The sequence below is a fragment of the Myotis brandtii genome, unplaced genomic scaffold (assembly GCF_000412655.1).
Source record: "Myotis brandtii unplaced genomic scaffold, ASM41265v1 scaffold314, whole genome shotgun sequence".
In the NCBI taxonomy this organism is placed as follows: Eukaryota; Metazoa; Chordata; class Mammalia; order Chiroptera; family Vespertilionidae; genus Myotis; species Myotis brandtii.
The window spans coordinates 1,542,875-1,567,213 of record NW_005362033.1 but is presented as its reverse complement, the minus strand read 5'-3'; the positions used below and the strand labels follow the sequence as shown (position 1 = coordinate 1,567,213).

The window sequence follows — 24,339 nt, the reverse complement described above, 5'->3', positions numbered from 1 at the left end:
AACAGCTGAAATTAATTCAAATAGTATATTTTATTTAACCTGGTATGTCCAAAATATTTCAACATGTAATCAATATAAAGTAACTAATATCTTTTACATTTTTTTTATTACTAACTCTTCACATTCTGGTGTTTATTAAAGCACATCTCGGTTCAAACTAGCCACATCTCAAGTGTTCAACAGGCAAATTTTCCAGTGGCTGCCATAGTGGACAGCACAGGTCTAGACTTAAGAAACAGATGGAACCTGGCTGGTCTGGTTCAGCAGGTTGGAGGTCATCCCGTACACCAAAAGGTGGTGGGTTTGATTTCCAGTCAGGGAACATACCCAGGTTTCGGGTTGGATACCCAGTTGGGGCGCATGCAGGAGGCGACCGATTGATGTTTCTTACATCGATGTTTCTCTCTCTCCTTTCCTCTAAAATCAATTTAAAAATTTTTTTAAATAGGTGGAAAAAATATTAAGGATGCAGATTAAATTTAAAAGTAGTGCTGAGGCTGAGAAATTTCAATCCAATTAACAATTTGCTCAATGATGACAAATCTGTATGTCATGTATCAAATTTAATGATAATAAATTAACTGCTGCCCTGAGCAGTGTGGCTCAGTTGGTGGCAGCGTAGTCCCATATACTAAAATGTCGAGAGTTTGATAACTAGTCAGGGCACATACCCAGGTTGTGGGTTTGACCCCAGTTGGGGCATGTGCGGGAGGCAACGGATCAGTATTTCACTCTCACATTGATGTTTCTCCCTCCCTCTAAAATCAATAACAGCATGTCCTCAGGTGAGGATTAAAAAAAGAGAATCTGGTACAAGAGCAGTGTAGTCGGCTTAACAGTGGCCCCAAAGATATCAGGTCCTAATCCCTGGAACTTATCCATGTTTTATATTTTACATTTTTTTAACCGTGCAGATGTGATTAAAGATCTTTACATGGGGGATTATTTTTGGTTCTCCAGCTGGGCCCTAAATCCCATCACACAAGTGTCCTGAGGAGATGGAGGCAAAGGGAGATTTGGTAAACACAGAAGAGAAGGCCACGTGGCTGTACGTCCAGGAGTTTCTATACCCACCAGAAGCTGCCAGAGGTAAGGACTAGAGCCTCCACAAGAAGTATGGCCCTGCCAACACCCAGTAATAGCGATTTTGGGTTTCTGACCACCAGAACTGTGAGAAAATAAATTTCTGTTGTTTGTGGTAATTTGTTACTGCAGCCACAGAAAACTAATACAAGTAGATGGGATGGAACTCCATTTGCCATATCGTGGTTGAATTAGTACCACAGGTAGGCTATAGATATAAGAATTCAGAAAAAAAATCAACAAAAGCATTCTGTGAAAAACTGGCTATACAAATTTATGATAAAGAATATTGTATATTTTATTTGTACTTTATGTGCTATACATCTTTTATATCAGTACAATTTATAATAACATGTGTGTATATGACATATACCAGGTCTGTCTTGTATCCTCAACACCCAGCACAGAGCTTGGTACACAATAGGACACTCAAATATTTTTTGAATGAACATGACTTTGGACCTAAGTTTCCCCCACCACACAACAGGGTCGGAGGAATGAGATGGGCTCCCCAGGTGGGCAGTACTGGTGCCAGATGTTGTTAGAGCACCTACTGTGTACAAGACCGGGCTGGGGGCAGACTGATGGGACATAGCAGCTGGCCCAAACAGCTGGTGCCCCAGAAGATGGCTGGGAACAGTCAGATTCAAGGAGTCAGGTATGGGATCTCCCATTCCCTTAAGGTCTCTGCAGGCTTGGGGACTGCTCAAGGGATTATCACAGTCCAAGAGATGGGGTGCCAAGGAGCCATTGTACAGGTACAGAGACTAATGCCAAGGACACAGCAGGATCTGCTAGGGCGGGACCCTCTTTCTCTATGTTCTCCTGTGCCTCAATCCTGCAGGGCCAAGGGCCTCTTTCACCCAGGGACTAGGAAGAACCAGGGTCTGGCTTTCTCACAGCTACAGAAGAGCCCTCTCAGTTCCCAGCTTTCCATGTGAGCCCCCATTCCATGCTCCTAATCAGGAGCCCAGGCATAGAGGGGTGGGTGCGCACCTCTACATGTGTACTCTAGTCTAGCTCATCTTTGGCAAGTCACTTTCCCTCTCAGCTCCAATGTCTCCTCTCTGGGGCATCCAGGGCCCAGTCTGCAGCCAGTGGCTGACCCCTGTAGGCCCAACTGGCCAGATCTGTTACCGATTTGCAGGAATGAGCCCTGGCTGGACAATTGTTGGATCTGGACTTTCCTCTGTTAAATGGGCAGTTAAGTGGCTTTCCAGGTTTCCACAATAAGAATTTGGCCAAGCAGACTGGCTCTGGGCACTGGAAGCAAATGAAGAAGACTCTAGGCCAAAGCCCCTAACCAGAACCTGGGAGCCAGGTCTGGGATCTGGAGGTACTAAAACCCTCTGGGCCCCAATCCCACTCCATCCCAAAATGTCTGCCTGTGTCCATATACCACAACTCTACTGGTATGAATTCTGAAGGCAAGGACCAGGATAGTTTTGCTCACTATTGGGGCCACAGTGTGGGATTGCCCAGAATATAAGAACTCAGTTATTTGTTTAATGAGCAAAACCACTTGTGTGTCTTCTACAAAGACCAGGCTCTCCCCGCTGCCTTTGCTCATGCTGTCCTTCCTTCACTAGCACACATCCTCTGATCACCCCTAGGAAGAGGAGCTTCCAGAACTCAGCAGGGTAGGATCCTGGCTCCTGGGAGTGGGAGAAAAAGCAGAAGTCCGGTCCACCTTCAGCCCCTGGGCCTGTGTCAGCGACTGGTCATCTCCTCTGGAGCCCTAGTGGACAATAAACTCTGCTCACCACCAACCCCCGTTCAGAGTTTAAAGAGAAAATGAAGGGATGAAGGAAGCACCAAAGGCAAGCCCTCTTTTATGATAGCATCAGACAACTGTTTCAAAATATATTAGATTTGGTTTTTATTGTAGAGCACACATATCAGGGCAAAGTGCTGCACACACAACTACAAATCATTGAGGGGGGACGGGGAGCTGTAAAAAAAAAATGCAACTGCCTTAGTTATGCAGTTCCAACTTGAGGATCCACGCTGGCAAAGGAGTTCTGGCCCTGAGAAGGGCTTCCTAATGGTGGCTGCCCCCAAATTCTGCAGCCCCAGACCTAGGACTCTATAACCAAGGTCCTCCCCATGGTGGTGGCAACGTGGGCAATCTGCTCTCAGGCCTAGCAAGGAAACATTTCTAACAAATCTAGACCAGCAAAACCTCACAGCCCTCAAGAATCTGAGGAGGTGGAAACTGCCAAAGACTACTTTTCCCCTCTTATTACTATTTTTTAAAAGTCCCTTCCCCAGCTCCCATGCCCCGAGGCGGAAGAGACACTAACCCAGTCTGCAGACCTGGGCTCTGGCCTTGGATGTGTGCTGCAGGCAGGCAGAGGGGCAGACACCTTTCTATGGGGGTGACACGGGGAGAAGGCCCAAACTGGCCAATGTAGACGAAAGGAAAGGGAAAGGAAAAGAACGAGACCAAAGGGAAAAAAAAAAATCTAAACAAAAATCCTGCTACACACCACAACAATTTTCCATACCCCAAATGCTAGACTTGGAAGGACACCAGTCCTTCTAGCTAGAAACAATTTCTAAAACTGTCCCAACATGGCCAGTCTGACTGTTCCATACAATCACACGCATATGCCTGAAAGGAGCAATCCAGCAGAGGTATGCTCTTGGCAAGAGGTCAGGACCGCTGCAGCCAGGGACCTGTAGGCAAAGCAGGCTAGTGGGCATGGAGGAAGCCCTGGGCTCGGCCAATAGCTCTGGGGCGCAGGGGCTGGCACTATTGAAGCGCCTGCTCAGTCATCCTGAATGATTCTGCAGCAAGAGGAAGAAGGTGTTTGTGTGACTTTCCAGAGCCTGGAGAGCAGGTGACAGGTAGGACAGCAAGGCCCAGGAGACCTCAGCCCAGCTTAAACATGGGGAGTGGGGGCGGAGGGGGGGGGAGGGGTTTACAGGGACAACTTCATTCACAACACAGAAAATTTACATATAAAGCAAAACAAGAATTTTCTTAACCAAAACATTTTGTTGCTTTTAAATAAAACCAGCCTGACACAGCCCCACTTGATGATGGTTGCCCCGCGTTCCTCTACTAGCCACTCCAGAGTGAGCTGTCAGCCTTTCCATCCAAGAGGAAAACCAGGAACCAATTCTGTTCTTTAGCCTCAACAGGCAACAAACCAAGGAAAAATAAAAGGGTCCAAACAAACAAACAAAAAACAAACAAAACCCCTCAAAACGAAACAAAAACGGGGTGGCTACGTGAGGATTAACCAGAGTTCCCGAGAGGATGCAGTGGGCCTCAGTGCCTCCGCATCTTCACCTTTCGGGTGGGGCTGCCCGCGGCCTCTGAGCAGTCCTCCGACTCATAGGACTTGCGCCAGTAGTTCTCAGAGCTGAAGCTCCCCCTCCGCCGGTGTGTGGGCAGCAGCACTGAGCGTCGGTTCTCTTCCTTGTCCATCTCCAGGATCCTAGGCCTGCAAGGGGCAGGGTGGGAGCAGTTACAAAGAGGCTGGCATGGCCACAGGGCCTCCCACCTCTGCACCAAGCTCTGACCCTCATTTGCAGGATGACTCACCACCATTCTCCCAGAGGGCTGTATTGGCAGAAGCAATGGCATTGTTTCCCTGTCCACTAAGTGCTAGTGGTCACTCCTGCTCGTTGAGACACTTCCTAAGTACCCTGTGGGGTCTGCATGGCTCTGAATCTGGTGCCCGAGGACTGCCGTTTGGATAGAAAAAGGCCCTTCCTATTACAGCCTAACACCCTGCACAGTCCTGCCATCTCCCTCCACTTCTCAACCCCCCACTTACTCCCCCTTTCTCTCTGCCCACCAACCCCACTAGCCCCTGAAACCACCAAGTTCTTCCTGCCTCAGTGTTTTAGCCCATGAGTATCTCCTGCCTACATTGCCCTGCCCACAGGTCTTCCTCATCTGTTTGGTCTTAGCTTAAACAGTACTTCCTCAGGAACCATCCCCAATCCTTGTGAAATGGGTCTGGCCCACTAGCTTCTGAGTCCCAAGCTTTCACATTTAAGTATAAGCCACAAGAGTGCTTGTCTGGGTGGACTGGAAAAGGGAAATCACGGGCAGGCCATGAAGCATTCCCACTTGTCAGAGTCTGGGCCTAACCTCTTCTCTCTGAGGATACAGGCAATCAGGGGTTAAGTGTGAATGGCACCAATGCCACTAGCCCAGGGGAACTAGACATAAAGCTTGAGAAATGTGGGCAATGCCAAGCTCCTAACCACCTATCCCAGGCGCTTCCCTATCCATCTCACCCTGAAGCTAGGCCATGGGGCTGCTTTGCTAGCCTTGTTGAGGGTCCTAAGCTGAGTACCTGTGAGCAGCGTCGGGGTCTGCCTTGCGGTGAGACCGCTTGGGTTTCAGAGCGGGGTCCCTGTTGTTTCCTGACAGGCGATCTGAAGCATAGCTGGGTGGTAACACGGAGCTGCTCAGGGACTTGGTCTCCAACCGGGGCGCGTCTAATCTAGTCCTGCAAAAGAAATAGGCATCGGGTCATCACGGGGCCTCTGGTGGGGGTATGGATCCTAGCAGACCAATTCTCTCTCCGGGCAGGCTGAGTGGGGAGGCCAGAAGCTCGGCTCTGTGCCTCTGTCTCTTGTGGTTCAACTAAGGATTGGTCTGGCTGACTTCCAAAGACACTTCTTAAGTTCAGGCTTAGGAGCAGGGAACAAGAATACTTCCGTATGAAGACTTCCATGACAGAAATCGGCTGCCCCAGGGAAAAGATCCCAGGGCACTCTTTGAGTTGGATGAAGCAGCCTCAGGCCCAGAGGTTCTCTGGACATTTCCACCTGCCAGAGGACTGAGAGCCCTCTGGTGGGCACCAACATACTCCAACAGACAACTTCAGCCTTGCCTAAATACCAGGCAGGAAGGTTCTGGCCAGGCCTATGGAAGGGCTGGAGGGGAACAGAGTAAGAGTTTCCCCCACTCTCACTCAGGGACAGAGGCTGTGGCAGAGCCAGGAGAGCCCAGGCCCAACTCCACATTCATGTACTTGGCTCTCACCCCACCACAGCCACCTGGCAGCTTCTGTTTATTCCAGGATACTGACCAGGCCAAGGGCTTTTGAAGGCAAGTTCTCACCGAGCACCGGGTGTGAATTTCAAGGAATACAATGCCTACCTAGTAAAGGAAGAAGATGCAAGCAGAGTCAAGGAAGAGGGGTTGGAGAAGCTGGGCAGGGAGGTATCAGGGCAGTGATCTGAAGCCAGAGTAGGGAAACCTCAAAGAAGCCCAAGGCTCCTTGCACGGTACAGAGAAGGCTGGCAAGTCAGGCTGGTACAGGAGAGAGGAGAGAGGCCTGGGATGGGGGGTAATTGGTGCATAGCTGGCAGAAGGCACCAAAGGCAATTTCCCATAGTCTGCTGGGCACAAAGTAGTAATTTGGTCCTGAGGAAAAAGGTGCTGTGATCAGGGCAAGACTCAAAAGACATCCTCACAAAATTACTGAGAGGAAGGGGGGCTAGGATCAGAGGCTGCCTTGCCCTAGTCTGCCTGGCATTCTTGGTAACAACTGCACCCAGTCTTCGCAGCTCCCCCTACCCCTACTGGCTGGCCTGCTGTAAATAGATGGGGGAAACTGGGTCAGAATAGTAAGTCACGTGTCCGGGAAGTCTTGGAGAAAGGTTTAAGCAGGGGTCCTCAAACTACGGCCCGCGGGCCACATGCAAATACAAATATTGTATTTGTTCCCGTTTTGTTTTTTTACTTCAAAATAAGATATGTGCGGTATGCATAGGAATTTGTTCATAGTTTTTTTTTAAACTATAGTCCGGTCCTCCAACGGTCTGAGGGACAGTGAACTGGCCCCCTGTTTAAAAAGTTTGAGGACCCCTGGGTTTAAGCCTAGGTGAGACTCCAAGCCAGCCAGGCAAGAGTCACAGGGCTCTGAACCTGGGCAGGGGTCTTCTCCTAAGAGCATCAGGGGGCACCTTCTAGCTCGGAACACATGTTCTGACGCCCTCAGGCTCAAACGAGCGGGTAGGAAGGCAACATAACTGGTCCCTGCCCCTTTGCTTTGGCCTCACAGAGGCAGAGGCCAGAGGAGCACAGCTTCTCCAGCCTCAGCCTCCATTCTGGGCTCAGGGAAGGAGGACCGAATAGCAAGAGAAAATCCAGCCCTGATCACCATCCCTCTCTGGGCCTCAGTTTCCCCATCTGAGCAAAGAAGGAAATGTGACTGGCTCTAAGGCCTCTTTTAGTTCTGAGGGTCTAGAAACCAAAGATAAGTCCTAGGATTCTTTAGAGAAGCGCCAGGAAGAGGTAGTGCTGGGCAACACCCAGACATGAAGGTGGGAATTAGAATCACCTGAGCCCCGAAGCCCTCTTTATCAGGCCAGACCTCATATGCCTATGCTGAGAGGTCCAGGCAGCAGAGATAAGACCAAACAAGACATTAGCCATTAAGCTTGACTGCAAGGACTCCAAGGGTCTGAAGCCTCATGGAGGAACATCTCCTTTTGGCACCACTAAACTAATCCTACACTAAGATGCCACAGGTGCCAGGGACCACACACTCAGGGCAGAAAAGCCCCTGATACAGAAAGCCCTGGTGGGCAGGGCCTAGCTCCCTGGAGTTGTTTCCTTGGATTAGTGACAGATGGCAAGAGAGCAGCAGAGCCACCACGAGGAGAGCCCAAACTACACACCTCGGGGGCCAGAAAACACAAGCACATCCTGCCACGCTGGCACAGGCCAAGTCCCGGTTTGCCCCGCCCTAAAGCTGCTTACTAGCTGAGTGCCTGCCTGGGCAGCCCGGGCACAGTGGTGGTGGCCCCTCACTAGGGTTCTAGGACTGCTGGAGAGGCTGGGAAGAAAGTTACAACTAGCTGAGACTGGAGAGACAGGACAGGGACCTGGACTGGCTCTGCTGCTCTCTAGCTGCCTAAGTGAGGAAAGGGTACTGTTCTCCGCACATGACTGTTCTGTTGTTATCACGGGGCAGCCCTCAGAGGAGGGATAATCGGAAGTGGCCCTACCAGAGTCCAGAATCATGTACTCATTTTGGGGACAGTATAAGCTTTGAGGCTCCAAAGGGCTCCCAACCCATCCCCTGGGGCTGTTACAGTACATCTCAGAAACGCTGGAGAAGCTCTTGCCCTCCCTCCACATCCAAAAAGCCACAAAGCTGCAGGAAGCCAGGCTAGATCCAGATTCCAAGCCGAGAGCCCACCAGCAGCTTAACTTCAGACCAAACCCCTCTTCAAAGGCCAGGGAGCAGGCCAGGCCCTTTAAGGTTCACAGTGTGCAAAGCCACAGATTTGGAGTAAGGAAGCCCAGTTCTAGCAGTAAGGTCTGGGCCCCCTCAGGTGGCAACAGGAACGAAGACCTGCATCACAGATCTGAGTCAGCATCCCCCAGTCACAGCAAGGCACCACAGGCACATGAAGCGAGGATTAACAAGGCAGGGACTGAGCCTTGGTATAGGGCAGCGGTTCTCAACCTGTGGGTCGCGACCCCTTTGGGGGTCGAACGACCCTTTCACAGGGGTCGCCTAAGACCATCAGAAAACACATCTATAATTACATATTGTTTTTGTGATTAATCACTATGCTTTAATTATGTTCAATTTGTAACGGTTCTCAACCTGTGGGTCGCAACCCCTTTGGGGGTCAAACAACCCTTTCACAGGGGTAGCTTAAGACCATCGGAAAACACATATATAATTACATATTGTTTTTGTGATTAATCACTATGCTTTAATTATGTTCAATTTGTAACAATGAAAATACATCCTGCATATCAGACATTACGATTCATAATAGTAGCAAAATTACAGTTATGAAGTAGCAACGAAAATAATTTTATGGTTGGGGGTCACCACAACATGAGGAACTGTATTAAAGGGTCGAGGCATTAGGAAGGTTGAGAACCACTAGTATAGGGGAAGCCAGAACAAAGGGAGGATGACAGCATTAATGTAACACATTACCACGTGACCTGAGGGGATGGGGAGTTGACTCTGTTCCTTTATCACTCGGAATCCTCCAGAGAAGCTGCTAGGGAGGCTTATACCCATTGCAAAGGTGGGAAGCAATGCTGAACTGGAGACCAAGTCACTTGCCTAAGTCACACAGCTACAACTTACGATGGCTTCTGAAGCCCAGGTGGGTTTGCATCACTGCAGCAGAACAGGGCAGTGCAGACAGACCACCACCACCAGTCTGAACTTCAGGGTCTGCTGCCAACCACTCCAACTTCTGGCTCCACCCTCACCAAGCACCCTTTTGTGCTATAAAGCCTGGCTTTCCCAAGGGAGGCAGGAAGCAATGTGGTGGGCATATCTGAGTACGCCCTTGTCTACTGAGTGACCAATGGGTAGGGTGTATGCATGTGGACACACACTTATTGGACCAGAGAAGAAAGGTGGGCTAACCCTTGGCACAGGAGACAAGAATTGTGAAGACAGAAGTGATGGCAGGAGTCTCAGGGGGATGATGTCTCAGGCCTGGCCAAAAGCTGTCTCCTCATCCCCATCCCTCAGGGGCAAAGCTAAGTGTGCCTTCCAGTCTCCCTTCAGCTCATCCACACACACAGCCTCACACTAGAGCTTTCAGGGAGGGTCTCCCTTGACCCCTGAGACCCCTTGACCTGAATGACCAAATAAGCCATTTAGCTCAGCCTCCTCCAGACAATTTCTCGCCTGCAAATCCCTCACCCCACTGCTCACATGCTTCAGCAGCTCCCCAGCACCTCCAGATTTCTCTGCACAGCACGAAGTCTTTTCTGACGATCTTAGATTGTATCAATTGCTCCAACCCATCTCTATTCTGTGTTCCAGAATGGACTACCTCAGAGTCCCGACTTCAAGCCTCTGTAAAGAGCATCTCTTCTGCCTGAACTGTCTTTGCCCCTAAGCCTCTTCTGTGCTTGTGTGAAGCCCACACATCCTTGACCACCTTCAGGTAGCATGTCTCTGGAAAGCCTTCCAGGCCACTCCCTGGTGAAGTGCTAAATGTCTGCCTTTCCCCAAAGGACAAGGGAATGAGAAGAGACCCCTTTCCTGGTACTGGCACAGAGCCCAGCTCATACCAGCCTTGGTTAACACTTGGCAAATGATACTCGAGCTGCTTCTTCCAGCTTCAGCCTACTCTGAGATGAGCACCATTTGACCGGAAAGTGTATTCCCTGAGCCACTTTATGTAGTGAATTGTAGAGCACCCCGTGCAGGAATAAAGTCTTGTATACAAGCCTCGGGATTCCTGAAGACTAATGGATTGGATGCCCTGGTCACCAACTAGAAGTCCATGAGAGTCCAGAGCTCTCTCCTGAGATCAAGTGTTGATCCAAGGCCTCCTTCCCCCATATCACCCCTCAGCTACAGAGGTCCTCTAAACTTCCTGACTTTGAGCTTATCATTTCTGCCTAACAAGCACAGGGGCCAGATCACCAAGCTTTTTAAATTTTGAGAATACGTTTATTAAAGCTAGAGACAGTGAAATGAGGAAGAGCTTAGGTTATAAGAAGCAACAGGAAAGCCTGGGCAGGGCTACATTGGCTCTCAAAAATGTTACAGGAAAGAAGTGAGCCATGCGGGGGTGCTCTGGTTCATGGAAAATCAGAGAAAAGGGCCTTGGAAACAGGTTCAGGAGATACACCTGAGAGGGAAGAAAGGCATGGGCGTGCTCTCAAGCCTTTCTTAAACACCCTCCCCAAACCTACCAAGCTGGATATAATTTTTTTTTTAACCCTCACCCAAGGATATGTTTTTATTGAAATTTTTTTAGAGCAAGAGAAAGGGGCGGGGAGAGAGAGCAACACCGATGCGTTGTCTCCTGTACACGCCCTGACCGGGATTGAACCTGCAACTTAGATATGTGCCCTGACTAGGAATCGAACCCGTTCCCACCAACTGAGCCACCTGGCTGGTGCTGGATATAAATACCTGCTCCCCCAGATATTTATATCCAGGGAACACACTCTGTGCTTCTAGAACAGTACTCATTCAGCTTGTGCTGCACTGGCATGCAAAATGCCCACCTATCACATACCAACCACTAAGGGACCTAAGTTGCCTTGGGTGCCTTGTGCATGGTAGATGCTTAATGTTTCCAAGTCAGGAATTCCCCGTCAAAGATCATTCCAAACTTGCTAGATCACCGGAGGCAGTTCACTTCCGACCTGACCCCTTTCCAGCGTTCACACTCTACTCCGAGAATTAATGTGCAGGCAGCGCTCTACCCGATGCCTAGCACCTAGTAGGTGAGTGCGTGGCATGGGGCAGCACACAAGGTCCTACAGAAGATTGCACACCAGAGAATCATGGAAAAAAATGGGACACCACTACCACCTGCCCTGATGAATTGCTATACCCTAGAAATTGATGAGCCGCTTCATTCTCTAAGCAGTAATTTAAAACTTTAACTGTACCTTCATGACGGTTAGGTCCAGCTTCCCGCCTGGGGTACCAATGACTGACAAAGATGCATGTTGGGCAGCTTGCCCTCAGTGGACTGGGAAACAGAGACATTCAGGGAAACTGGGGGATGCTGAAGAGCTGACCAGCCTGCAACCCACTCTCTGTAGAGCAGCCCCCTTCTCACGTAAAACACTCTCATCAATCAGCTCTCTACTTGCATAGCAGAAGCAAGAAAGCCCTTCTGTATGTGAGTTTGTTTCTTAAAATCATAGCATACACCTCAGTGACACACTAGGGCAGGAGCAGGGCGTACGTGGGGTGTGCCACTGTGCCATCCACCAAGGGACCACAAGACTCAGCACCAGGAGAGCCAGGTTCTAGGCCTCACTCAGCCATTTACTGGTAGTGCCCCCAAACATACTAGTATTATAAAGCTAAGCTGCAGCCCAAAGATTCCTCCTACAGAAGCTCTCAGGTCACCCCAACATCCCAGTCCTCCCTGTGAGAAATGATGGCACCACGTGCATGATGACTCAGCATCACCCATATTCAAAGGAGCTGCATTTTGTTGAGCCAGAAAGCACTTGGCAGCCACCCCTCCATTTCCTCCCCATAAGGCCCTAAGAAAGACCATTCCAGCTGACTGACCTGAGCCAGTGACAGAGGCCCTAGGTCAGCGGTTCTCAACCTGTGGGTCGCGACCCCTTTGGGGGTCGAACGACCCTTTCACAGGGGTCGCCTAAGACCATCAGAAAACACATCTATAATTACATATTGTTTTTGTGATTAATCACTATGCTTTATGTTCAATTTGTAACAATGAAAATACATCCTGCATATCAGATATTTACATTACGATTCATTCATAACAGTAGCAAAATTACAGTTATGAAGTAGCAACGAAAATAATTTTATGGTTGGGGGTCACCACAACATGAGGAACTGTATTAAAGGGTCGAGGCATTAGGAAGGTTGAGAACCACTGCCCTAGGCCTTTGCTCAGCAGTCTGTGTAATCTTTTCCTGAACTTAGTGGGGAGACAGACTGGCTATACCCCTCTGCCTATCAGTAGGGCCAGCTCAATGCCCAAATTCTGCTCATTTAAATATGACTTTACAAAAGACATCAAGTTAGCCAGGTGCCCCACTAAGGCCATATCCCTGATGTCTGGGAAATGCCTGGGCCAGGATGCTCCCCTTTTCATCTTGTCCTTTTCCAAGACAAGCCCCTACAGCTACTCTGGAGCTGCTCCTCTTCAGCCTGAACTGTCTTCCTCTGAGCCAGGCCTCATGCTGAGCCCCAGATGGATAAGGCTCTCCCTGTCCCTACAGAAAGCAGATTTGGAAATTCACAATGCTAAGTGTACTGGCTGTGACAATTTAAGCAGGAAGGGTATAAGAGGGCCACATGTGTGTATATAATGCTCCCTGCATGTCAAAACAACCAACATCTGAGCCTTGAAGGATGGCTAGGTTAACCAACGTTCAGTGTGTGAATGTGGACCATTTGGAGGGTAGGGTGTAGGTCAGAAGCTGAACGTGTTATATGGGAAAGCATTCCCAACAGAGACCACACTGTTGTAAGAGCCCAGGACAGAAGTCCAAGGACCATACTAGGAAAAGCAGGCACTGTAACATAAGTGAGGAGTATAAGAGATTAGGCTGGATGGATGGATAGGCAGAGACCAACAAGGATTTTGAATTTTATTCTATAAACAGAGATGCCTGTGCCTCAGCTGCCTGGGGAAGCTGGGGAGCACTTTCCCACTCTTCAGCCCTCTCACACCAAAAGCTGTGTGTCTGCCCTCCAGCCTAGTACCTGGCTGGCTCTTGGGACCACTCAAGTCAGAAGGTCAAAGACCCTCAGTCACCTATAATAGCCATTATCTGAGGTCAGACTACTGCCAGGGGCCCAGCTGGCTAAAGAGCTTCTTGGAGGAACTCCAAGAAGTATAGACAAATAGCTCTACAAGGAGTATCTAACTTAGTCATCCCAGGCAGCCAGGTATGGGAGACACCATTCAAGAAGGAAACAGCCCGACCTATGCGGCTCAGTAGTTGAGGATCGACCTATGAATCAGGGTTCGATTCCCAGTCAGGGCACATGCCCAGGTTGTGGGCTCTATCCCCAGTGTGGGCTGTGCAGGAGGCAGCCAATCAATGATTCTCTCTCATTATTGATGTTTCTCTCTCTCCCTCTCCCCTCCTCTCTGAAATCAATAAAAATATATTTTAAAAACTAAAAAAAATAAATTTACAAAAAGCAGGAAACAGCTGATGCTCTGGCTATGGCCACCTCCATTTGCACCTCCAGTGAAGATTTCTGAGATAACCTATTTTGAGAAGCTTGGCGGGAACACCTGAAAAGTTCTGCTCTGGTTCTGTATCACTCTAGGAGTTCCTTTGTAGTTCGTTCTGGGCAGACCACTTGTCCCTGGCTGCACTTGGAAGGTGTCAAGTATAGACTGAGAAGAAATGACTGGAGAGGCCAGAAAGGGTAGGCTCTGGACTCCATCACTTCCAGATTCTGGGTTTTGGCCTGTGCTGGGAACCACAGGAAAAGAAAGTAGAAAGGCAGATAAAAACCCTTCTTCTGATGAATTCTGGGAACATTCTTTTGGCTAGAACAGAGAGGCTGCCAGCTGCCAAGCTGACCCGTGTCTGGAGCTCCCAAATATGCCTCGTACTCTACCTGCACCATAGGTCTAAATCATCTCCATTCTACATATGATAAAACACAGACTCACAGTTTTGACTTGATGAAGTGGCAGAACCACACCAAAGAGACTTCATCACATTATTCTGAAGTTCTAGGCCCAAAGGGTCAAGATACCAAAGTTATTGACTGAAGTTAAAAAATAAAAAAGGCAAGTCAGAAATAAGGACTTAAAGGCAAAACCTAGAACAAGCTGAGCATAAAATAACTACCCATGAATCCATACCAATAAGTAAATGATTGAATCTATAATAATAAAAGCGTAATATGCTAATTAGACTGGACAGCCGAACAACCTTCTGGACGTCCTTCCGGAAAGTCCTTCCAGATGACCTTCTGGACAAAGCCAGGGCTGCGAGGGCCAAGCCCCTTGCACGAATTTCGTGCATCGGGCCTCTAGTAAAGACATAAACAAGTAGGAGAGAAGAAACAATTCCTGTTCAGAATTCCAAGTACTTTGTGGGGCTACTCCCCCTTACAGAGGAGGAGCTAACTCCCCACTCTTTAAGCGTGTGCTACACACAGTGACCTCCCTCCTAAGGAGACAGTATGGACAGAGGGAAATAGTATAACTTTAGCATGCAGAAATCTGATTAACACCACCTCAGCCAGGTGATCAAGCTCAATATCAAGGTCCTGTGCCCTGGACACAACACTGAGGAGAGTGGTGCTTTATACCTCCATGGTCTTCCTCTTCAAAACCTATAACCCCAGTCTAACCATGAGGAAAACATGAGACAAATCCCAATTGAAAGACATTATATAAAATACCTGACTATCAATGTTATCATATGTAAGGCAAATCTGAGAAACAGTCACTGCCAAGTAGTCTAAGGTGAGATGACAACTAAATGTAATGTGGAATCCTAGAACAAAAGTACATTAGGAAAAAACTAAGGAAATCTAAATAAAATATGGACTTTAATTAAGAATCCTGGATCTATATTAATTTTTTTATTGTAATACAAATACCACATTGACATAATATGTTAACAAATAGGGGGGCATGGGGTGCTTGGTACATGGGACCTCTTAGTACTATTTTCACCATTTTCTGTAAATCTGAAACTGTTCTAAAGATTATTAAAAAAAATTTTTTAAAAGCCCTGGCTGGTGTTTCTAGGTGATTAGAGCATTGGCCCACGGACCAAAGGGTCATGGGTTTGGTTCCCAGTCAAGGGCACGTACCTGGGATGCAGGTTTAATCCCTGGCCCTGGTTGGGGTGCATGTGGGAGGTAACCAATCGATGTCTCTCTCTCACATAATGTTTCTCTCTCCCTCCCCCGACTTCTTTCCACTCTCTCTAAAAATCAATGGAAAAAAATATTGTCGGGAGGATTGACAACAACAAAAAAGATGGCAACCTTTAAGGACATCCTGCACCAGCTTGGGTCTAAGCACCAGTCCTGCTCTGCTCACTGATGTCTTATCTGATCTTGGGCAATTACCTTGCCCCTCAGGATTCCATTCTAAAGGCAAGTTTATCTTGACCCAGTGTCTGCTTGGCTCAGTCCATTCACCCCATGAGCAGAAAGAACTGCAGGTCAGGCTAGTTTGGGCAGTATTGGTCAGTACACTCCTGACTCCCTGGCCAGAGAAGAGGAACAGCCAGGCCCAAGTTATGCACCTGCTGAACACTGCAGCCTAACCTCCCACCTTCGTTTCCTTCCCTCACTCTCTGCTCCTTCCCAAAGTGAAAACACGGACATTTTAAAAGCAGGCTGCTAAGGCACAGTCTAAAAATAATCAACAGAAACACATGACAAATCAGAACCAAGGAAGTGGGGAAAAGAGGAGGTTCTGGAAAAGTGTTCCCCAAATCTTATCTTAAGACTGTTCCCATAAACACTGAGAGCATGGGCTTTTGCTCAGTCCTAACTAAAATCACTAGTTAAATAGCCACAGAACTTAATTTGCTGATGAAGAAGAGATACAACAACTTTATCCTCACAGAATTAAAAAAAAACAGACCTGCCCTGGCCAGGTAGCTTGGTGGAGCATCGTCCTGATATGCCAAGGTCAATCGCAAGGCAGGGCACATACAAGAACCAACCAATGAATGTGTAAATAAATGGAAAAACAAGCGCATGTTTCTCTCTCTAAAAATCTATAATTGTAAAAGTGTAATATGCTAATTAGACTGGACGTCCTTCCAGATGACCTTCCGGACAAAGCCGGGCTGTGAGGAAGCCCGGGTCCCGGGTGCCAGAGGGAAGCTGGTGCCAGCAGCCGGGGGAAGGAAGGCCTACTCTTGCAGGAATTTTGTGCATCGGGCCTCTAGTCAATAAATAAAAACACACAAAACCCCCCAGACCTTACAAGCCTTTTCCTTCTCTCAGGTTTTACGCTGCCATGCCACTGATACAAAAGAGCCGAGTTCTAAGGCAACCCAAACCTAGATCTTCAGACAGGCAGGCAAGCAGGTGCCAGACCAGGGCACTTACTTCCTGAGGATGATGACTGCTCTTCGCTCCTTGATGTCCTGAGGCCGTATGCAGTGAGTGATTTCATCAGCAGCATATCCACTGAAAAAAAAACACAGAGCATGTGAGCATGGAGAGTAATCAGACAACCAAGGTTCCTGGGGGGAAAAGGAGGAAAAATATGGCCCAGGTCTTACTGCCGCTGTGGCCCCCATTATTTGAGAGGTAAATAACATTCCTGTTCTGAAACCATGCAAGGAAAACCTGAGATGAGGCAAAGAAGAGCCTTAAGGCAGAAGCCAAAGCAGGAATCCCCCTGTACAAGCGAGGAGCCCTTCTTTTCAAGGGCCACCGAAAGGGTACACCTTTGTCACTTTGGAGACAGTTGGAGCGACTCAGGCCAGACCTTGGTGACAAGACAAGTATCTCCTCCTCCTCCTCCTTCTCTCCCTGTCCCTCACCCTTTGGCTTGCAAAGGAATCCAAGTTAAACACTGACAGCACTGACTGCAATGTTCACAAAGAGGATCTGTCTACTTGAAAAATAAAAGCTTTAAAAAACCTCCATTTGGGGGAATCCAAAATCTTGAAGACAGCTGTGACACTCAAATTCCTGTTTTCATCAGACACATGATTTTTAAAACTGCTCACCGACCAATAAATGTAGATGACCGTCCTCTTCCCAGCTAACATCGTTCCTATTGATATTCTGGAAGCAAACTCAGCTTCCCAAGCCCCATCACATGCCCTTATTGAGAGCATGGCACCCCACTCCCAATGACTAAACATTTGACACAAACCAGAGGGCCCTGGACCACCCTGGGGCAAGCCAGAACCTGGGGTAGATTCCTTACCAAGAAGACATGATCCAGGCTCCCCATGCAGGGATCTGCCAGCAGCAGAGGCCTCCTGGGCCCTATTCCCAGGGCGAGGTCCCCTCCTACATTCTTGCACTCCACACTGGGGAAGTGCAGATCTGGGCTGCAAGACAGTCCCATGTAAACACAGGACTTCCTCAAAGAGCTAAATCCAATTCTCCAAAGGTTCTCAAGGCACATTTCTATGGCCTAAATCTGCAGTACTGGCTACAGGCAGCCTTTCCTACTGTTAACAAGTGTTATCCATCTGCTTGACTTTACTGCAGGCACTATACCAAGGGACTTGACTTCCCATCTCCAACAAGGAACCATTCCCTTAATATAGTTCTGGAGAAAATCCAGATGTTTGCCAAATCCTGACTGTCCCCATGTCCCAAAGGCTCTAGAATGTAAAACAAGCCACAGAGCCCAGGCCTCAGAACTAGTGAGGAGGTAGGACTACAGAGGCCTACAGAAATGACCATGGCACTGACCCTCCTGAAAAGCTCATTAGCACTGGTCTTCTAGAACTTCCTGGCAGTTGTGACACCATGTACTAAGCCCTCCTCAGAGTATCGGGCTCTGCTGGGAGCGGGAGGCTCAAAGTCCTGATCAAGGGACACTCGTCTGGCCAACCTTCAGCAGAAAGTGTCCAGCAGAGACCACGAGGGTAAGTTACTTACTACTAAGGAACCTACTTGTCATAAGAGAACCTGTTTGCAAGTCCTAGTCTGCCAACTTGAAACTTAATATGCCTGGGTCCAGCTTTACCCTGGGCATAAAGCAAAGTCCAGTGCCTCCTGCTCTTTTGTTTTCATAGAGGAGAGAAAGGAAGAAATACCTCATGCTGGTCAGCCTGCCTGGGTTGAGCCCCCTTAAGCAGCAGTGAGTAGTATGCTGCAAGCATCAAGACTCAGAGAGCCTGGCTCTGTCATCCACTAGCTTTGTGCCTTAGAGTGACCCCTCAACTCCCCAGGGCTGGGTCCCCCTCACTGCCCACCCACGCCTCTCTACTACTACATGTAGCCTTATGGAAAAGATCTTCCCTACAAGACAAAGCTTTGCAAAGTTCTTACTCATCTCTGCATACAGTGGACACAATGACGTGTGTGTTGAGCTCAACTTTTTTACTGCTTTGAAGCCTGTTTCTACATCTGCAAAACAGCAAGTCATTCCTCAGAGGATTAGGTGCAGGATAAATGAGAAATCTGAAAAACTCAATGATAAGGGACTGTACACTTCTCCTCTAGGGGACAGTCTTGGAGACTGAGTTGTTAAGGCACATTTCCAAAATGGCCACGATTCCCCTTCTACTCTGTGCCCTGCCTGGCGCAGGATAAAACCAGAGATGGAGGGACTGGCCAAGATATTGGCCTTGTGACAGCCTCCCCTCTGGCTGGTGCCACCTGCTCTGGGCAGCATCCAATGATCTTTGCATGGCTGAGAAGCTTAGGTTTTTGGGGGGTAGCAGGTCAGCCACCTGGGCAAACCTCCAAGAAGACACATTGCCTAATTTGTAGGAAAGCTTCCTACAAAGAAGGTCAACCTTCTCTGAGCCCCAATTCTGTATACACCAAGGTATAGATGGAGTAGCTGAGCAGAGAAGGCAGCTCATCTCCAGAGACACTTTACCTAAACTTCAAGCATTCCATACTGTGAAAGAGATTCAATCTTCGATAACAACCCTATGGTATTAACAGCCCTATCTGGCAGAGGAAAAACTAAGGCCCAGAGAGGTTAAGTAACTTGCTCAAGGTCAACAGCTAAGGTGGTGACTCTGGAACTATAATTAAACTCCTGGTTTCAGTGTGCTACACTGGCTTTTGCTTTTTATTTTGGATAGGAGAGTAGGTAATGAGGGCTAGGAAGAAAGCCCACTGTTTCCTGGTGACAAGATCCAATCTCTCCTTGGGGCTTCATTAGCCTCAGCAATACCTCAGCAACAGTTGCACACAACTGCCCAGCTGAAAATGCCCATCCAACCCTGCAATTTTTATGGCCTATTTATTTTCTGCTTGCTCTGAGCTCCAAGATTAAGACCATGGCTTGCCTACTAGCTTCCTTTCCTTCACTGCCCTCTGCCTTCTTGTCAGGCCTGGCAGAACCAACGTCAGCCAACTCCCCTGGCCCAGAGTGCCTCCTAAGAATGCACAGCCCTGACTTGATCCTGAGGTTCCTTCCCCTCCCATGGAATTGAAAGATTCCACACAAGAGATGTGGCCCAGACCTACATGCCCTACTTTCCCAACTATTTTAAGCCAGAAACCTAAATTTTGCTTTCAACCCGCTGAACAAGATCAGCCCTTAGCCCAGAACTGACAGGGGTGCCCACTCCACCCCATTATCAACTATTTACTAGAAGTCACAGGCTGAGCTCCCCTCTTCCTATCCCATGGCTGGGTGAGATAGTCATTTCCAGACAGATGGCTAAGGCCTGGGTCTCCGGGCACATGGCCACCACAACCACTGACCATGCAGCAATGATTAAAAGTAGCAGCAAGTAAGCAATTAGGCTGAGGTAGTCATTCTAATTAATCCAACTGAAATATGTTTTAATCTGCCCATTCAAGGAATAGGAGAGGAATGTGGTATGAAGAGGAGGTGAAATATATTTAGTTCCCTAGAGAACAGCATTAAGAGAGGGTCCACCCAAGCCCAACATGGGAAAGGGAAAAAACAACTGCTAACTGGGTTTGGAAAGAAGTCTGAAGCTATTCCAGAAGGGTCTGTGAGGCCTTGCTCTATGCCCACAGTTGGACACTGCTGAGTCAATGTGTGCCACACACTAATATCCATGCTGACAACTATCTCTATATATAAAAGCCTAAGTAACTGTCCGAACGTGCACTGACCACCAGGGGGCAGATGCTCCAACTGGTAGCTATGGCATGCACTGACCACCAGGGGGCAGGTGCTCAATGCAGGAGCTGCGGAGCTGTGGTGACTTGGCAGCTGCAGTTTTCGGGTGACACAACACCCAGAACCAGAGAGGAGGGAGCCCAATTCCAGGGTGCGTCACCCGAGAACCACGCTCGCAATCCAGGACCCCTTGGGGGATGTCAGAGAGTGGGTTTCGGCCCGATCCCCGCAAGCCAGTCTGAGGGATCCCACCCCAGGCCTCTAGTTAAATATAAAAGTGTATTCCCGCCATGTTGCCTTGAACAGGTACAGACACCGCTGCCACCAGCAACTGAAGTCTGAGTCAAATGAGAATTACTACAAACCTTCCCCACCTACAGAGAACCACTCTTCATCAGCCGTTCCCTTCCAATGGCAGCCTTACAACTTCTCACCGCTGGGATGGGATACATACTAGGAAGTGAAAGAAAGCATCACCTTTTTACCAGCTAGAACAGTGGTTCTCAACCTTCTGGCCCTTTAAATACAGTTCCTCATGTTGTGACCCAACCATAAAATTATTTTCGTTGCTACTTCATAACTGTAATGTTGCTACTGTTATGAATCGTCATGTAAATATCTGATATGCAGGATGGTCTTAGGCGACCCCAGTGAAAGGGTCGTTCGACTGCCAAAGGGGTCGCGACCCACAGGTTGAGAACCGCTGAGCTAGAACCGAGCAAGATTTGAAAAGAACCACAAGCTGGCAGGTGTTCACCCACCTGCATACCAAGTAAGCTGAGAGTGCTAAGTGGGCAGGTGCTATAAGATTTAAATAAGTGGGAGTGTTCAGAACCCTGGAACAATGGCTCTCCACTGAGGATGATTTTGCCCCACAAGGGACATTTGGCAATATCTGGAGACATTTTTGTACTGTCATAGGTGATAGTGGCATCTAGTGGATAGAGGCCAGGGATGCTGCTAAACATTCTACAATATACAGGATAGCCCCAGCACAACAAAGAATTAGCCCACCCAAAATGTCAACAGTACTGCTATTTTACCAAGGCATGCCGCACCAGAATCTACTTCAGGTCCAGGTCGGATGTGAGAGCTAATAATAAACTTCATCTGCCTCAAGTTAGCACCTACCTATGCCCCTTACCTATTCCCTGCTACTGCTGCCAAAAGAGTTTGCTTAGCTAACTCCTAGTCACCCTTCAAGTTCCAGCTTACTTCCTCCCCCAAACTTCCAACACTCCAGAGTGGGTTAAGATGTCCCTTCTCCCCCCATTTAATGCACTCCTGCAGTTGCCTTCCTGGGCTGTAACTGTCTGCAGTCTCCACTGGTCTGTGAATTCCATGAAGGGAAGAGGCATGTTTTAGGCTCTATCAAATCCCTATCCGCTTCTCCAGAGAGAGCAGGGACTCATTAAATGGGTGTGCACAAAAGCAAGCACCCATTTAAGCGCCAGGCCCTATATCACGCACAAAATCACTACACTTAATTCTACTAGGCTTTACAAATAGGACAGCAAGCTCAGAGACTGCCCACAAGATCCCAAATGAGAGCTGGATTCAAAGCCTGGGGCAGCACTTTTCAGGACATGCTGAGCCTCCTACACTAACTCCACAGCCAGGGAAGGGACTTGAAACCTTTAGGACTTCACTATTTTGAAGAAAAGATGAAGATAATTTTCCTGATGATGCAATCCCATTGCCAATCACTAACAGACTGGCATTTAAAAAACATTTTTATCTTTCAATTACAGTTTACTTTCAGTATTATTTTGTATTGGTTTCAGGTGTACAGCATAGCGGTCAGACAAACATATACTTTACAAAGTGTTCCCAGACCTGCATTTTCAGAACCTGAAACTTCTGTTCTTCAATAAAGGGGTATGCATGTGTATAGGGGTGGGGGGATTCTCAAAGTCACAAACTGCCCCTTGTGATCTCAATACACAACCGACTACTATTAGACCTTCTGATGACAACCCCCTGTGACTATGTGGAAAACTGATATCCCATTAAGAGACCAAATGGCCCTTGTATGAAGTCCTCTCAGAATCTAGTACCCTTCAATGAAGTCAGACACCAAGCTGTCTTCCACAGCAAGCCACTTGGAGGGTGTGCCCTGAAATCCCACCCTAAAGGGCTCTGCTAAGACACCCATCTGGGAGCACCATGTATAGGTCTGAGAAGCCAGAAGCCCAATTGACAAAGGGGCAACTGATACATAAGGAAGCCAAAGTACTGCTTCTACTGCCACTGACTTCCCCAAATTTCCCACCAGGAGGCCTTCAGGATCACAAGGCTCTGCTGCCATCCCAGGTATGGAATCAGCCTCAGCTGTTCAACTCAAATTAGATGACCTGCTCATGATATTCAGAGGGCTCCACCAACTCTGCTTCTCCCCATGACTGTGGGCTACAGCACTGATTACACTTCAGAGGTTAAACTGCTCACAACAAAACTGGAGTGTGTCCTGATGCTTACTAGAATTTGGTGGTCAACCAAGCCTCTCTGAACAGCTGGAGTCTAGACCTCCTAGGAGGTTTTGGGGATTACTGAAATACATTGCTAGATTTACTTGTTTCACGGCTGAAGGAGGCAGCTTCCAGATAACGTTCTGCTTCATATAAACAGCAAAGGTGTTCCAGCCGGCAATCTCCTCTGGGGGCCAGGACACTGACTAATTCTCAGCAGAATCTGGGGCCCAAAATAGGCCAAGAACCTAAGTCCTGCTGCTGACATAACTATAAGACCAAATTCCAGGTAGAGACCCGCTTTGTTTCATTTATTCCTGGTAACAGGTAAACACATTCTTACGAAGGACCGATGGTCTACTGCACCCAAAAGGGACTGAATTTTAAGTGTGGGCTGCACTCTATTCCTGGCCCAACCACAACTCTGTTCAATTAATTCCAGGGAAGCCACTGCCCTTCTTGGGAATGGAGAATGTGTATCAATTAAATATGCTCCGGGGACCTTCCCTGTATTTTCTGTTAAGAAATTCATAAATAGTTTACTTTCTCTGTTAAGGAAACCATAAATGGCTCAGTTGGGAAGATTTCGAAATGGTAAGTTCAACTCATTTTTTAAAAAACACAAACTTGAAAACGGAGGCCCAGAATAAAAACTTGCTAAAATCACAAAGGAAAAGAGATTGCTAATTATCTTAGCCTTCTGGAAAGATGCCTATAGATTAATTCTCAGTCAGTCCGTGATCACGTCACACCTACCCTCCGGACACAGAATTCTAGATGGTTCCCAGACCCGTCCCTACTTTCTTACTACAAGTATGAAAGACAGGAGTGGGTCAGAACTAAAGAGCGGGCGCCTAGTGGCCGCTGCCTCCTGGGTCAGGGTGGGCAGTTACAGCAGCAGGGCCGCCCCTCCTCCCAGGTGGGTTACCTGAGCACAGTCACGCTCCCCCTGCGCACCGGCAGGGAAAGCACAGGTTCCGACACTCGGATAGGCTTGAACTGGAACTTGCAGCCGAAGCAGAGCGCGGAGTCGCTAAAGAAGGACACAGACACAATCGGGCGCTCGAAGATGTGGATGGGGTCCACGTGGGACACGATGCAGCCCCCGGGCTGGTAGTCGTTGATGACGGCGCTGTTGACGAAGCCCTCGGGGATGACGCGGTGCTCTACCAGCTTCTGGATCACCAGCTGGTGGACCCACTCGGGGATCTCGTCCACGTCGCCCGGCGGGTAGAGGCGCTCCTGGCCCGGCCCGCGCTTCTGCAGCTGGGCGCCATACGTGTAGCCCTCGCCGAAGAAGTACTTGTTGCGCAGTGGAGCCCGGTCCACCGTGTGCTCGTTGTACAGGCCCTTCTCGGCGCGGGACACCACCTCGTCGATGCGGGCCTCGATCTTGGCGCACTCGTCCTGGCTGAAGAGGCGCATCTGGCGGATGCCGCTCTTCACCTTGCGCGCCTCCTCCTCCTTCTGCAGCTGCTGCTCCTCGTAGTCGCTGCGTTCGGGGTCCGAGTCTTCCTGGTACTTGCGTTTGGCCCCGGGCAGCGGGTAAGGCTCGGCGGCGGCGGCGGCG

At 48.6% G+C, this 24,339-nt stretch overlaps 1 protein-coding gene across 1 annotated transcript; it reads right to left on the bottom strand.

The window, feature by feature from the left end:
• Positions 1–2,937: 2,937 nt before the first annotated feature.
• On the bottom strand, positions 2,938–24,338 carry ALKBH5 (alkB homolog 5, RNA demethylase; the record flags this gene model as incomplete). The annotated part of the gene is made up of 4 exons (XM_005870224.2): positions 2,938–4,535; positions 5,400–5,555; positions 16,608–16,688; positions 23,698–24,338. Coding segments are annotated over 4 exons (1,053 nt in total), but the record flags the coding sequence as incomplete, so codon positions are not given.
• Position 24,339: the final 1 nt, after the last annotated feature.